This window comes from Phyllopteryx taeniolatus, chromosome 4 (assembly GCF_024500385.1).
Source record: "Phyllopteryx taeniolatus isolate TA_2022b chromosome 4, UOR_Ptae_1.2, whole genome shotgun sequence".
NCBI classification, from domain to species: Eukaryota; Metazoa; Chordata; class Actinopteri; order Syngnathiformes; family Syngnathidae; genus Phyllopteryx; species Phyllopteryx taeniolatus.
The window spans coordinates 11,990,488-12,006,300 of NC_084505.1; the positions used below are offsets into that span (position 1 = coordinate 11,990,488).

Sequence of the window (15,813 nt, forward strand, 5' to 3'; positions counted from 1 at the left end):
CAGAATGCCGCCCTGGGCAGCTGCCCATATCGCCAATATCAGAAGCCGCCCCTGGAGCTGCTTTACTGATTCCCCGCCACCACTCCTCCACATTAGTTTGATTTTCTAGCTTTGTAATTGACCACTGCTACTCGCTGGTTTAAAGGGGTGTTTATTTCAGCTTGATCTGGCATTCCCTCGCAAACCCAGCTCAAGCCTTATAGATTGGGCGAGAAAACTCCGATGTCTAGGGGAAGATTGAAGGCTTGACTCCATCATACACTGAAAAGGACTCACTGTTAATATTGTTGGTAGAGAGCAGTATTACAAGAAGATTCAAATACGTGCAATAAGTGCACCCTTAAGAATGCTTTTGCAGGTGCTGGCACCTGCCCTTAAGAAGAGAAGGTAAAACAGAGCCAACCCAAGCCTACGTAGCATCAGAAGCAAAATTAGATTTTGGGGTCCTCAATTTTGGCCAATAATACTGATTATTGATCATTCATTGTTGATTTTCCGCTTGAGAGATTATAATGAGTATCATAAAATAAAATTAAAACTCGCTTTGAGAGTGCAAAACAAAGTACAAGGACTAATTGAGAAAAAAAGGGAAAATGTAAACTAAAAAATATGACTTCAGTCTCTTGGGGCCTCGAGTGGCCCTAAGGAGGTGCCTAGTTCCCTTATGCCTTGGGTGGACTCTGAATGTGAATATACAGTATGTAGTTTAAGGTCTTTCTAGAACCCACTGGATATTCTTAAAGGTTGAGTTGAATTTTGCATTTGTTGTTATTTTACGTGTTATTTAAAGATCCTGTAAAGCAGGGGTGTCAAAGTCATTTTTGTCGCGGGCCACATCGTAGTTATGGTTTCCCTCGGAGGGCCGTTATGACTTAATTGGGAAGGGTGAATACCGATACCAGGGCCGGTACCGGCCTTATTTATATAACTAGTTATGAAATCAGAAGTCAGTAAAAAAAGTTATTCAACTATTATTTCATTTTATTTTAAAAGTGGAATTGGTTACAAAGAAATTCTTACAATAGCTGAATGTTACCAAAAGTGAAGACAATTGGTAGTTTTGGTATTTCAGCAAGAGATATGAAGCGGACGTATGTGATTTGCTTTTGCGGGCCACTTAAAATTATGTCACGGGCCGGATCTGGCCCCCGGGCCATGGGTTTGACACCTGCACTGTAAAGTGATTTCAGTGATTTGTATCTAAATACATAAAATATGTTTGAATTGCTGAAACCGTGCAAAGATTGAGAACAATTTAGTCCTGAATTGTTGAGCTATGGCGTGAAATTCTTTTTCACCGTTTCAGTTGTCAGCATTTTTGGGGGCGTGGCAAAAACCTAGCCCAAGGACACACTTGGGCTTTCTGAGTCACTATATAAGTATGGAGTGCTGTCATTCCATCAGTGTCTTTCCGGCGCTTGCTCGCTCACTGGTTCCCTCGCCCGGTAACCCGAGGGCCCCGGACCGGCGTCGGCCAATAAGCCTCCCTCGGTTTTGTGTTGTGTGTGGGTCCACATAACAGCACAACAACAACACAGCGGGCCACGTTATTCAGCCTGTGGCTCTCACTGCAGACATTTGAGCACATACTGTAACATTTGTATTTGATAGCTGAAGTTAGTGTTTTCAGCGCATTCAGTGGACACGCCCTCAAAGTTTTTCAAGATTTTGGAGCCTCATTTTATATACTTGGCAAAAACATTTACTCATTTAAATTTACAAAATTGGTTTGTCAATTGTATGAGACATTGCTATTTTCACGTTACAGGAATTAATAATTTTAAAAAATGTAAACCTGGATGATAGAAAACAAGGAATTATAGTTGCAGTGTGCGAATGTTACTGTTACCTCCATTAGTTCTAAGCTATTCACTGGCTTATTTTATCATTTGCAGGGGTCACATCTGCGGCCTCCTGCTTTGCATTCATCGCTTCCTGTTGAGACACACGCACGCACACACGTTATGTCCCTCTGTCACCTTATCCCAACCCCTCCCAGACAGACACAAGAGAGGAGGTGCAACGCAGACAGACACGCAAAAAGGACACAGGAGTGAACAGCAATCAAGGTGAAGGAGACAGTTTGTGAGAAGGTGATTTGAAGAGACAGACTTGGGAATGATTCCACTCAGGAAGAGGAGATAAGAGGGGGCAAAAAAGGTTGTTCTCTTTTTGGATTTGCAACTGTGAGATAGAGGGAGGCAAGAATAAGGATTATCAGATTTAACGCCAAGCGAGATGTGCTCATGTGATTAATGGGAGCTCTATGAGAATGACAGCGAGGAGACTCATTGGTTCATTTCAAAGACTGCCTTTGAACGACACAACCCAGCGATCAGGTCTCTTCATTTCCCCTTTGTCACATGCTATGTTGCATTGTTTTCATGGTGCTGATAAAACAAACGCCCATAGGTTCTCTGTAGCGCACCATCCTGAGACCGTTCATGATGGTGGACCTGTTCGTTGATCGGGTCCTGGTGAAGAACAACAGGGACCAGGACGAGCTGGACACTGAACATGAGATTGCCATTCGCCTGCAGAACCGCATCCTGATGCTCTTCTTTGCTTCTGCTGCATGCGACAGATGTCAGGAGTTTGCACCCAAACTCGGCGACTTCTTCACACGTTTGACGGATGAGTTCTATGTGGATCGCTCTGCCCAGCTGGTCCTCCTGTACATCAGGTAGAGCAGACACACATTGTACATTACAAACCTCAATATACTGTACATGGACCACAGTTCATTACCACAAGCGATATTTAAGCAGCGGCACGGTGGCCGACTGGTTAGAGCGTCAGCCTCACAGTTCTGAGGACCCGGGTTCAATCCCTGTCTCCGCCTGTGTGGAGTTTGCATGTTCTCCCCGTGCCTGCGTGGGTTTTCTCCGGGCACTCCGGTTTCCTCCCACATCCCAAAAACATGCATTAATTGGAGACTCTAAATTGCCCGTAGGCATGACTGTGAGTGCGAATGGTTGTTTGTTTCTATGTGCCCTGCGATTGGCTGGCAACCAGTTCAGAGTGTACCCCGCCTCCTGCCCGATGAGAGCTGGGATAGGCTCCAGCACGCCCGCGACCCTAGTGAGGAGAAGCGGCTCAGATAATGGATGGATGGATATTTAAGCAGGTTGTACAATAATCCCACTGTATCCTTTGGAAATGGGAAATGATGAATGTTGAATCGGAATCCGTCCATCCATCTTTCTATACAGTATATCCTCATGAGGGTCGCGGGTGAGCTGGATTTTGTTGCCGCTGAGCTTGGGTTGGAGGTGGGGTCCACCCTGGACTGCCATTTGCAGCTCACACAAAGACAAAGAGACGTTCACATTCACACATATGGACCATTTGGACTCTTCAGTTAACCTAACATGAATGTTTTTCAAATGTGAGAGGAAGCGAAAGTGATGGCGAAACCCCGCACAAGCACTAACATGCTACACAACTCAACACAGGAGGGCCCTCCAGCCATCCATCCATTTGAATGAATGAATGGATCCATCGATCGATCGATCGAGCAATTCCTTCATCAATCCAACCATCTGTTAATTCATTCGGCAAACATCCTCACTCCTGTAAATGTCTTCATCCATCCATCCATTTTCTGCACCGCTTATCCTGTTGGAGGTTGCAGGGAGCTGGAGCCGATCCCAGCTGACTTTCAGCAAACGGCGAACTACACCCTGCACTGGTCACCAGTCAATCGCAGGGCACATATAGAGATGGACAACCGTTCACACTCACACCATCACTGAGTTAGAAGTGACTGCACCCAAGTCAGGCAAATGTACCTTTACACACACCATCAGTAATGTCTACCCATCTACCAATCCATTCGTTCTTCCATTCACCCATCTTATCATTTATCCTTCCGTCAGTTCATTCATGCATACATTTATTCATTTGTTAGAGTATTTATTGAACAAGTATTTATGTGTTACATGTGAGTTTGGACAAATCTGAGGGACATCAAAACGACTTCCTCCAAGAGCTGCCCAAAAAGTGCCTGTTCCTCACCTATGAGGACCCCTACCGGAGGTGAGTGGTACAGTCCAAAAGGTAGCATAAACGTCCTGCTGGTTAAGAAGATTAGAATGTAAACACACTCAGCTGGCTAAGTCTATTCATCATGTGCCACTGTGAGCACCATTGCGTGTCCACAGGCAGCTGGAGGACAAGTTTAACGTCAAGGAGCTTCCCACTGTGGTGGTCCTGCGTCCCGACTGCTCTGTCCTCATCCCGAACGCAGTGGATGAGATCCTCCGCCTCGGTCCGGACTGCTACAGCAACTGGCGAGAAGCGGCAGAGCTAATTGACAGGAACTTCATGATCACTGAGGACTTTCAGGGGAAGCCCATGCGCAGCTTCACTGACCCCCTGAGAAGACTCAAGTACAAGGTGGAGGATGAGAAGAAAAGGAACAAAAAAAAAAGAGGCTGGGGTGCAGGTAGAGATGATGATGCAGAGGCGGATGGAAAAGGAGTTGGGTCGCCATGGTGACAAGGAAAGTACCAACAAAATATTGACTGAGATGGTTTCTGCAAAGATGCCACATTGACCTCTCCAAAGGAGTGGATTTGTCACATTGGGTTGACTGAAGGTCTTTAAGTAGGATTATAGCAAAAAGAATAATGAGTGTATCATTCAATAATTCTGCCCTGCGATTGGCTGGCAACCAGTTCAGGGTGTGCCCCGCCTCCTGCCCGATGACAGCTGGGATAGGCTCCAGCACGCCCGCGACCCTAGTGAGGAGAAGCGGCTCAGAAAATGGATGGATTCTATAATTCTTTTCTTCAATTCTTTATTTCAGCCAGCGATCATCATTAGATCAGGTGAGGTCTTTTGGGAGACATTTAGGTCAAGACCAAGTTGACATTTTGGGCTATAACTTTTCTGTATGCATTGATGCATTATTCTAATGCAAATCGACACGAAACTGTCACTTGTGTCAGTAGAGATAAAATTGCACTGAATTGTTTCAATTGGTGAAACCGATAGATTTATGTGTACTGTAATAAAAAATAAACACATTCTGGCTGTATTGCTTGTAAACGTGCCAGTAGTTTGTGTCAGCATTTTTATTCATGATTGTTTCATTGCAATTCAAATCACCTCCCTGCTGTCAGCGGCCAAATCTCATGCCATTGTGAGTCTAGCCACAGCACAGGTATCTTGGAGCCTCTGGAAACGCTTTATACCAGTGTTGCCCATCCTTTATTGAGTTAAGGCACCCATTTTACATTCCAAAAATCTAACAGCACGCCACCTAAAAGAAATGGCACGAAAAGTATGAATGCTAAAATAACGATGATCTTGTCTTAATTTGCTCAAAAATGTACTTCCACAGAATGAAATCCGGGTCTGTTTAGATGAACATAAAGCTGAGATAGCTCGCAGGAACCCTGATCTATTCTGTGTTATGAAAGGCGACAGGTGGATACACAAGTTTACGATACCTTCTGCCAACTAATGGAAGAGCACTTAATTGGTCTACCTGTCACCATTTGTTGCTGGCATAGATACATGCTTCAAAGATTTCTAATCAATAAATAAGAATTTTCAGACAATTGAAGTAAAACTGGATAATTTCCCGCATCAACCCTGATGATCTCTCACGGCACCCTGGTTGGGAATTACTGCTTTATACGTAACCCTATGCAATATATTGTTGACCGTGTCAATCAAGATGACTTGCATTAGCCAAATGAGGGAAATGGAAATCCTAATCCGAATATTGCTTATTGATCACCTTTGGCACTGCATTTATAAATAAATAAATAAATATATATATCCACACTATTACTTTATTAAACAGATTTCATTATTTCAGCATAATAGAATGATAACATAATAATATTTGTGATGCAACAACTATCGACATCTATGCAACTGTGGAGGGGTGTTGCATTACCTATAGAAAACTATTCTTATTAATGACAGTTAGCGATTTTGTAAAACATTTTAACCGATTTTTTAAAGTTGAGAGACCCCGACACAATGAGGAAAAAAAATCACTGTGCATTTTCATACTGCTCTTATAGTGTGTGTTGTGCTTGAGATGACCAACACAGCACACTACACGCATAAGTACAGTAAATGCGCCACACATTTTCAATGGGAGCCAGGTCTGGACTGCTGGCAGGCCAGTCTAGTACCTGCACTCTTTTACTAGTTAATGTTCTCCACACTCATAAGACATTGAGATCATAAATTTTTTTTTGTTTTTTTTAAACAGATCGGAAAGGATAATATCAGTCTTAACACCACACACCACAGGATAATCTCTCAGGACATCAGAGAATTGGGCCTTTGCTGACTTTGATTACAAGGGAAAAATGCTCAAATTTGTCGTATTGTCATACTCCACTTTAGACTTTTTCCTGCCCTGGCCCTCTCACAGTATTACAGTAGTCACTAAGCAAGGGGGGGGGAGGACTCCTACTCCTACCACTACCTAGCATTATTGTTTGGCCTTACAACTGGATACTCTTGTCAGTAGTTAAATGTTTTCTGTCAGACGTTACAACTGGCACCACCCACAACAGTTCCCCCCCAGACAACCAAACCCTTATTTGTTCAAAGATAAAGACTTCTGTTGATGTAGTTGCCAGTCTGATGATAGTGTGATTACATTGCTTTCTTATTTACAGAAATGGCTTTGCACTCACTTCTAACAAGAGTGTGTATTGATTTACTATCCACCAATTAAAGTAAAGCAAACGGCCCCAAACAGTATTAACACGAACCAATGCTAATTTCAGTTGAGCTGCCATGTTGATTGTGAGCCAAGTCGCATAGCCGTAAATGGGGAAGTGGTTACAAGAATCATGTTGAAGTATAACGTGAGCCATTTGCACCATGCAATCAAAACATGTCATGTTTAGTCTGAGATCTGAGACGCCTATGAATTATTCAGTGCCATGAGGATAATTTTGTCAGTGAATGTTGTGCTTGTACAATATGTTTATCCGATGAAGACTGGCTCCTGTTTTTCAGCCGCACAAGAGGCAATCAGAGTTACTCTGAGTCGCTTGTCTATGACTCACGCATAATTAGTGATTTCTTTTGACTGTGACACATTTTCCTTCATCCTAAGGACCTTATGTTTCCACACTGATGATGATGATGGTGGTGGTGCTTTTATTCGATCAGGCAGGATCTTCAAATTGCCTTGCAACATTTCCTGATCTCTAAGCTCTCAAAGGCTTTTCCCCTTCGTCTCACGTCAAAGGATTGCGACGCTGCCATTAATGTGCGCCTGTGCGTTATCGTAGTGATTGCAGGAAACTCAATGAATAAAATACGTGTGCAAAGACAAGAGTGACATGGTGAATTGGCCTCATTTGCATACTTCAAACCATCTGCGATTGTTGCTTTTACACCTTTGATGAGTGCAAACACTATCCCGCTCACCTCTTACCAACCTCAAGGGGTCATGTTGCCATCGGAGGGGGGCTGTTTATTGTTTTTGTTATTGATTTAAATATAGGACAGCACAGTGAACTAGCGGTTAGCAGACACGCCTCACTGTTGAGGTCCTGTTGAGGTTTTTGTATCTCCTTGGGATGTTCTACATGTGCTTGCTTGGGTTTTCTCAGCACAGTCCATCTTCCTCACATGTTCAAAAAACATGCATTCTAGGTTAATTGAAGGCTCAATCTCGGGGTGTCGCACAGGGCGCCATTCGGTCCAGGACTGCCACTGGTCCAACTCACCGTGAACTCTAGTGAGGACACACACGCAATAGTAAATAGACAAATAAAAAAAATATATATATAACTTTTTACATGAATGTCAAGTCAAGTTCAATCCAGATCTAATCAAGATAGCGCTTTGGCAGCAGTTAAAATTGGATATAAATATGTAGAACCTTATTAATGGTGACCGCCTGTGGGGCACAAGGGCAGTGCCCCATCAACTCCATTTGATGGTGCTGTTTTTCTTTCTCTCCAATCTATAGTTCAAATCTAATAAATAAATACAAAAAAAAAAGCCAAAGCCAAAAATGGAATCGTTTCTTTTTGTTCATATTGAACACCACTATACCCAACCTCTGATTTGTTTGGATTTCAAACAAGAAACAAGGTATAGCCTAAAACTATAATCTTCATAAAACATTTATTAATACTTAAGGCAATGTTTGACCATTTTGGTAGGAATTTTACACTGCTGCATTTGAGGATTTAGTTTCCACTTTGTTCCTGGCTGACTTCCTGTTTGTTTACCCTGCAGGCAATCTCTGTCCAAGGGCACACACTCACCGTCATGATTGCATAGTGGGTTTGGGGGGCATGTCAAGATGTATTTGAGGCTGGATTTCCACTGCAGGTCCAAGTGTCCAATTCTGAATGAATCCCATGTACCTTTCAAGTGATACATATCTGACAGAACACACAAAAGCACCCACATGCACGGATGCCCAAATTGCACGTGAGCAACTTCAACTTCTACTTGAAATGAAATGTTACAATCGGCTGTGAGGCTAACCTCCACATTAGTCCACTGGACATTGGCAGTTTTTTCCCTTTGCGATCTAATGATAGACACAAATCAAATGCAGTGTTTCCAAAGATTTATTGAGCCAAGGCAGGCATTTAACATAAGAAAAATCTCACGGCACACCACCAAAGAAAAATACAACAAGAAGTATGAATATTGAAATAATGACGATCTCATCTTAATTACTCACAAATCGACTTACTTAGTGTGGACTCTGGGCCTGTTTAATTGAACACAAAGCTATATAATCACAAGAAGCCTTGACTTTTTCTGTAGTATCAATGGCAACAGGTGGATACTCTTTACCATATAATGGTAGAGCATTTAATTGTTTTGACATAGACATGAACAAAAATATATATGTAATTAATAAATATTTCCGAACAAAAGAAATGAACAAAGTGAAATTGGACAAATTCCTGGGACACAACTAGGGTTGGGCATCATTTGAATTTGAGCGATTCTGGTCCCGATTCCGTTTTTTCTCATTTCGATTCCTGTTCCAAACGATTCTTTATTCCAATTCTTTTAGGGGGCTGGGTCAAAGAAAAAGGTTTGCATGGTTTAAATAAAGGGTGTCCAAATTATGAACATCAATTTTCTTTGCAGCCCGCAGCATAAACTAAAATGAACATTTGACTCGGCGTTCTTTCTAACCAGTATCAATATCAAACCTATGAACTAAAAGGCAATGTGCGTGGAAGGAACCCAATTGTCTTAATATTCATTATTGTTTCAGCTCAAAGTTAAATATAGCATTGTTAAAATAGTTATTTGACACTGGTGAATTTTGAAAATGAAAGTAAACCTAGACGGCAAGAAAAAGAGTAATGCATGGAACCAAATGCTCTGAAAACATTGATTCCTTTCCTAGCCACTGATGAGGCACAAGGTTCGTGTTTGTGATACTGTGAGACAAAGTTTTCGTGAATTTTGTCCCAATTCATTGTGATGTAAAGTTAATAGTTTGACCTTTGGTGAAGTTTTAGCTCAATGTTAAGCTTTTTTTTTTTTTTTTTTTTTTTAATTCTGTGATCAGCTATTACGTTGGTTTATTTTAGCTTCCTCAGTGTTGGCATAAACGTATTTTATTGTTTCACTCATCCAATTTGACTTCACTGCGGTTCCGTGTGGTGTAGGCTGAGGCTCGTAGCTGGAGGGACTTCTACACATCGTCAAAAGCCTCCTTTGCACAATAAAATATTATTGGAAGTGCTACATTGAGGCGACTGGTCATTAATTTGAACAAAGTGAATAGACACTTTTGTTTGCCGCCGCTGTTGTGCAGAAGCACGTCTTTGTGCACGTTCTTCTTTGTTGGTTTTCGCCACTTTCTTCTTAGGGGTCAGCGGACTGCAGGCATCGAAACTGGGAACCTAATTTTTTTAATTCGAACGATTCCGGGAGAACCGGAACGTTAGTCCCTGTTCCAATCGGTTCTCAATTCTCGATGCCCAACCCTATATAAGCACCACTGAGATATCCAATATCCATCCATGCATCTTCTATACCGCTTATCTTCATGGTGTGCTGGTTGCCAGCCAATTGCAGGGCACATATAGACAAACAACTATTCACACTCACATTGACAACTAAAGACAATTTAGAGTCTTCAATGTACCTAATATGCATGTTTTTGGAATGTGGGAAGAAACCAGAGTCCCCGGAGAAAAAGCACACAAGCATGAGGAGAACCTGCAAACTCCACCCAGGAAGACTGGTGCTCACATTGGAACCCGAACCGCAGACCTGTGAGGTGGATGTGTGAACCACTCAGTCACCGTGCTGCCTAATGGAATAATCATACAATCACTTCTTTTATAGTTTAAGCCTTGAAGTACCCCTCCCACACAGTAGCTCAGCTGGCTTTAATGGCGCCCTGTGCGGCGCCCCTAAATGGTGTCCCCCTGGGTGTGTGTGGGATAAGTGGTGCGGATTCCTTGAGCAGCCCCACCCCAGAAATTTATTGAAACACACTTTTTGATTTGGATTACCATTGGGAAAAAGCCTGATTCCGAGCTAAAGATATCCACTTCCACGCGCTTATCCGAATTTGAGAGCAAACAAAATGTGAATTGTGTCACTTGAACCATGCAGTGTAAATCTAAATTGGATCCGGTGTTATTATTGAGCCCTACGAATTCTGCCTAACAACAATTGCGCGAGTGTGTGACATTCTGTTGAGCTGTAGGTAGCTGAAATGTTCATTTAGTGATGAAGTAAAACATATATTGCATGTTTTATTACCTCTGAGAAATAGTCAACACACACACACACACAAACCCCACGTTCTGCTTTTCATGACGATGTCTTGCCCTCCCAGCAGCTTGTTGTTGCTCAGTCAGACAGACCTTATAGAACATAGTCGAAGCATCCACTCACTCACTCAGTCACTCGCACGCTCGCACGCACGCACGCAGGCAGGCGTTGCGCGCTCCCGAGCACAGAACGCGCAACAAGCGGACCAGCGGATGAAGCGAGAGCGCGCACTCGGAAAACAGAGGCGATGCCAGGAGCGGGAAACCATAGCCTCTGACTCCAGCTGTTTATGTGTTTTTATTTGCATTTTTTATATTAGTGAATATCAACGGCTTGGAATTTAACGTACGTATTGTTTTTTTTTTTTTTTTTTGAAACATTGAAGTGATAGAGCATCCGCCCTTGCTGTTGCGCCTGAGCACAATTCATCGAGAGGATGCATTTTCACGTCGACGCTGTTTGGCGCTAAGTGCAAAGAAGGATGTCTTGGAACAATGTCGGCGGAAGATACGCGGTCATGACTCGGTGAAGTGTAGACAACGACGGAGGTCCACACGGGCTCTGCGGCTCGCGTTTGTCTTTTCTTGCCGCAAACCTGATCGGAGCCCTACACAACAAGGCCGACAGCCCGTGGCGACCGTGCATGGGCATGAATGCCGTGGGAATGAAGGTACCAACGTGACGCACAGTGCAGCGGGGACGTCATCGAGTGGACGGAGGTCCGGCAGAGAGCCCTCATAACTGGAGGAGGGAGGAGGGAGGAGGGAGGAGGAGGCGTGCCGGGGCGCCCAGTTGTTGTCGGACGCCAAATGACTGCTTCACTGTCCGCTGTGTCACCCGCCATCACCACTGCATAGAGAAGATTTCACTGGTTTTCATGCAACTGGCAGCGAAGTGGGGGGAGCAGACAAACGGGAGGATGGAGACGCAGTGAGCGAGGAGGAGGAGGAGGAGGAGGAGGAGGAGGAGGATTGACGGTAAGAAATGGACCTAAGCGAGGATGCACCCCGCCCCTTTCTCTCTCTCTCTCTCTCTCTCTCTCTCTCCATCTTTCTTTTTCTCAGCATGTGCACATGCACGTATACGGTGATCAATGCAATGGTGGTTTATCTCCTCCAATTCATTAAAAAAAATAGAATACATTATTGCTCGTAGGGCTTGTCAATTGTGTGGTATACTCTCAAACGTATATGCATTTTCTACCCTTGACCAGGGCAGCACTCATGCACTAATTGATGATTTTATGATGCAGGGCTCCCTGACAGCCACTGAAAAGCATTAACAATACTACACCAAACACTTCAATATCAATAAATGCAAAAAAAAAAAAAAAAAAGAGGTTAGTACATCAATTCTGAGTTCCCCACAGACATTGTCGCCTAGAGAACCCCAATCACTTTAATCTGTTTTAATTGCCTTTATTGCCACAATTGTACAACAAACAGTCCAAAAATGATGAATATTGGATAAGTGTAAGATTGTACCAAGAATGGACTCCATACACAACCTCCGTTTTTTCAGCAAGCCACAGGGATAGTGCTCATTTCGCCATATCCACTGCCAAAGCAACAATAGAAACATCTGCAACTTACCGCAAGGTGTTTTCTCAAGTTAGAAGTGGGCTGAGAAATCCAAGTTTGAGCAGTCACAATTTAAGAGCTGCATGATAAAGCTGTTGTTTTTTGAATTCTGTAAACTAATCACAGTCGTGAGGCTGTTTCCCCCCCAAAATGAGTCATTTTAATTGGCTCGCGAAGGCTGCGTGCGCGGTCATGTGACCGCCTTGTGTCATCCGATTGGTGAATTGGAGTCAAATGACATTCATGATGCCATTTGATTGGCGTAACGGGTGCCCTATGCGAAAGTCGAAGATGGAGTCTAAAAATAGACGCGCACACGCAAAAATGAATAAAAGTAGCGAACGGCACGTCGATCATTTTAACGGAGTACAAGTAGCGATCCTTCTTCACATAAATACTCAAGTAAAAGTAAAAAGTATGGTGCATTTAAAGTACTCTGACAAGTACACTTTATGGAAAACGTTACTTGACTAAATGTAACGCGTTACTACCCACCACTGCTTGGCAGTGAGTGTTCGAGTGTGAGGTAAGGTTTGAAATATTCATGTGCACGTGATTAGCTTTCTCAGGGCCTTGCCAGATAGAGAGGTCTCAGAGCGTCCCACCAAAGGGTTACACCGTGATGACGATCCCACATGCAGCTTCTCAGCAGCTTCCGCCATCCTCTTTGCATGTGCACACTTCGATCTGTGAGCACTGTTTTTCCCAATTCACTGCAAATTTTAACCCACACAAGAAAAAGATTAGCATCGAGTGGGAGAGCGTTTAGCATGAATGACAGTTCATCATCCATTTCAGAGAGGTGGGGGTCAATAGAGGAGGGTAGGCAAGCCTGCATGGTAGTGGATGGAGGGAGGCAGACGGGTAAAGGATGAAAGGATGGAGGAGAGAGGGACCTGAGGGAGAAGTGCTCTGCTCTTGTGTCAGCCTGAATTTTAGCTGCATGTGTAACCTTCACTGTGTGCATGTGAAGGTAATGGAGTATAGCGTCGTATATTCACCAGCGGGCCACAACATCATGACCACTTGCACAATCTAATTAGATGCAATACAAGCACTGCATCAAATATTCTGTTTGCAAAGATAATAATGCTCAGTTTTGATGGGCTTTCTCAAGGAAGTCTTAATTTAAGAATATCTCTATTAGTGTGCCTATAGTTTGCTATAACCTACCCCAAAATCATGATATTTTTTTTTACTTTCTTGTCACCATTTAGTATGTGTGTGTATGTGTGTGCGTGCGTGTGTGTGCGTGTGTGTGTGTGCTACATGGTTCATGTGGAAGAGAAAACACAACGTAATCAGGTTTGCTTTCAAGTACGGGTAATATATATCGACAACCAAGGCGCAAAGGAAGAGAATTGATTTGTTTTAACCCAAGCACACACGCAAACGCATTTGGGATGGATTTATTTTTGCTCTCGTCCACTTCAAAAACATCAGAATCCGAATCAGAATCATCTTTATTTGATGATTATGTTAAAAACACACAAGGAATTTGTCTCCGGTAGTTGGAGCCGCTCTAGTACGACAACAGACAGTCGATTGACAGAGAATACTTTTGAGACATAAAGACATTGAGAAAAACAGTCACTGAGCAATAAAGGTATGTGGTACTGCCGGTACAATTTGTTATTTTATTTATTTATTTTTGACAATTGTGCAAAATGATTCTGAGTCCTCTAGCAATTAGAGCAGTTTGAAATGACGAATAGAACAACACCACAACGACAGTGACAGTATCCATTTGTCAATCTAAATGAGAGCTTAAACACAGTATGAGCACTTGCACAACCAAATATGATCCATTACAATAGTGCATGAAAGTCTGCTATTGCAAAGATAAAAATCCATTAGTCGTGGCTGCATCATGGCTGCATCAAAAACTGCATCATACTGAGAGTTGTGTCTAATCTTTTGACTCTCATGTAGCTCAATGATAACCAAAAGGGACAGCATGCACTGTATACCTGCAAAATGAATGGAGCTCTACCTACGCTGCTTTTCCAAGCTCAGCCATGCAGTCGTCCGTGTATAGGATACACACCAATGTTATACTGTATGTCTTTACCCTTGATTTGAAGTAGAGAGCTGTCCAATTTCTTCTTTTTAGCTTTTGTTGCTAATCAGAGTTAAATAATCGGGCCAAGAAACTATAATAGTCTACTCTGTGAGAGGCTGCGGTACGTCCCCGCAAACCTCCGTGCGAGCGGTGGGCATATGCAAATGATCGACATCGCTTCCGTTACGCCTTCTGTCTCTGCACTCTCTGATTGGCTATTTTTGTCCTGCCGTGCTCGGTTATGAACTAATAACTACAATTAAATTAGAGGCATTAGATGCAGCAAGAGAGGGGGGATTCTTCACAAGATCATTTGAATAATATTTTACTGAAGGTCAAACAGACAGTATTCACATCTATGACAAAAAGTATTTCGTTTTTTTAAAGGGCAAACTATATCTTTAACGTCAACCGTAAAATTGATACAACATGTGTTTAATAAAATGTATCGCAGCTAGTTAATGCCTCATGCTGGCAGCTTATGTTGGGGTATACTGTTTCTTGTTACTCGTCTCATGTTTTGGAATAATAATTGCAAAAAAGTGAAAAAACAGAAAAATATAGACAAGAAGAGTTCATGGCTATTATAGAAGCCAGCGACACAATAGAAAAATGCAATATAACAGCACACACCTGTGCCATGTACATCATTTGGAGAAGTTCAGAATCTATATTTACAAAACATGACAAACACATAAGCAATTAAATAAAATACATAATACTCACCAGAGATGCTAGATATTAAACGTATACATGCGTGCAGGTCGATAGAGACGAGGCCCAGCACGCTGGCTCTGTGAGTATAAATTTGAAATCTGATTGGTCAAAGAAACAAATTACTGGGTCTAAAGGCCGTGAGCGGATTAGATTGACATTGCAGCACATGGACACAAAAAAAATAAATAAAATAAAAAATAAACAAACCTAACATTTATAATATCTACTTGGAGGCATTGAAATGCTACAAAATGAAGAGAACAGACTGTTGGGAATAAATTGGATTAGTTTTATGGAACAAATATTGGAATTCAGGTTGTAAATGCAGATCACTGCTTCTGAGAGTGTTTAGGCCAGCAGAGAAGGCCTTGCTGGTCCCGATGAAAGTGTTCCCAAAGACCAATAAGTGCTTTGTAATGGAGTGACGAAAAGGCCTGAGATCATCAAACTGGTGAAGAGGTAATGCTGGCCTTTTGCCATCATTTGTGCTTATTGTGTAGTCAAACTCCCCCTTGTCCAGCAACAAGGTGAAGTCTGACTGTCAAGGTGAAGCATGTCTGACAAGAGTGCAACCTTTGAATATGTGCTCCCACCGCCACCGGTCTGGTACTGGCTCTTTAATTGTCAACAGCGCATATAGTGTCCTTTGAATGCTCTGGTGAATCTGTATAATCAAATGTTCTCAAAGGGAGGAGT

General features: G+C 42.7%; 2 protein-coding genes across 7 annotated transcripts in view; both read left to right on the plus strand.

Annotated features, from left to right (window-relative positions):
• Positions 1–249: 249 nt before the first annotated feature.
• Positions 250–5,056, plus strand: LOC133476297 (nucleoredoxin-like protein 1). Of its 4 annotated transcripts, XM_061769483.1 has the most exons (5): positions 250–387; positions 1,896–2,069; positions 2,585–2,683; positions 3,928–4,038; positions 4,164–5,056. In XM_061769483.1, the coding sequence occupies exons 1-5, from the start codon at positions 347–349 to the stop codon at positions 4,498–4,500; spliced, it is 762 nt and encodes a 253-aa protein (XP_061625467.1). In that variant the 5' UTR covers positions 250–346; the 3' UTR covers positions 4,501–5,056. The 4 variants fall into 4 exon arrangements, with proteins under 4 accessions (XP_061625467.1, XP_061625466.1, XP_061625469.1 ...); XM_061769482.1 differs by lacking the exon at positions 250–387 and having other exon boundaries at positions 1,837–2,069; XM_061769485.1 differs by lacking the exons at positions 250–387; positions 1,896–2,069 and having other exon boundaries at positions 2,445–2,683.
• A 5,895-nt stretch (positions 5,057–10,951) lies between these two features.
• The window catches only part of LOC133476299 (adhesion G protein-coupled receptor L1-like), a 36,098-nt gene continuing 31,236 nt past the window's right edge, over positions 10,952–15,813 (plus strand). For all 3 annotated transcript variants that reach the window (XM_061769489.1, XM_061769491.1, XM_061769490.1), the window contains exon 1: positions 10,952–11,735. The gene's annotated coding sequence lies outside the window, so the exon portion shown is untranslated. The remainder of the gene's footprint in view (positions 11,736–15,813) is intronic.

What these genes read in the sequence shown, in the direction of transcription:
- LOC133476297 (XM_061769482.1), top strand. Translation starts at nt 1,837, where the DNA reads ATGTTACTGTTACCTCCATTAGTTCTAAGCTATTCACTGGCTTATTTT. An exon ending in AGGAGTGAACAGCAATCAAG is followed by an intron (nt 2,070 to 2,584) that starts GTGAAGGAGACA and finishes TGCATGCGACAG; the next exon opens with ATGTCAGGAGTTTGCACCCA. An exon ending in CTGGTCCTCCTGTACATCAG is followed by an intron (nt 2,684 to 3,927) that starts GTAGAGCAGACA and finishes TTATTGAACAAG; the next exon opens with TATTTATGTGTTACATGTGA.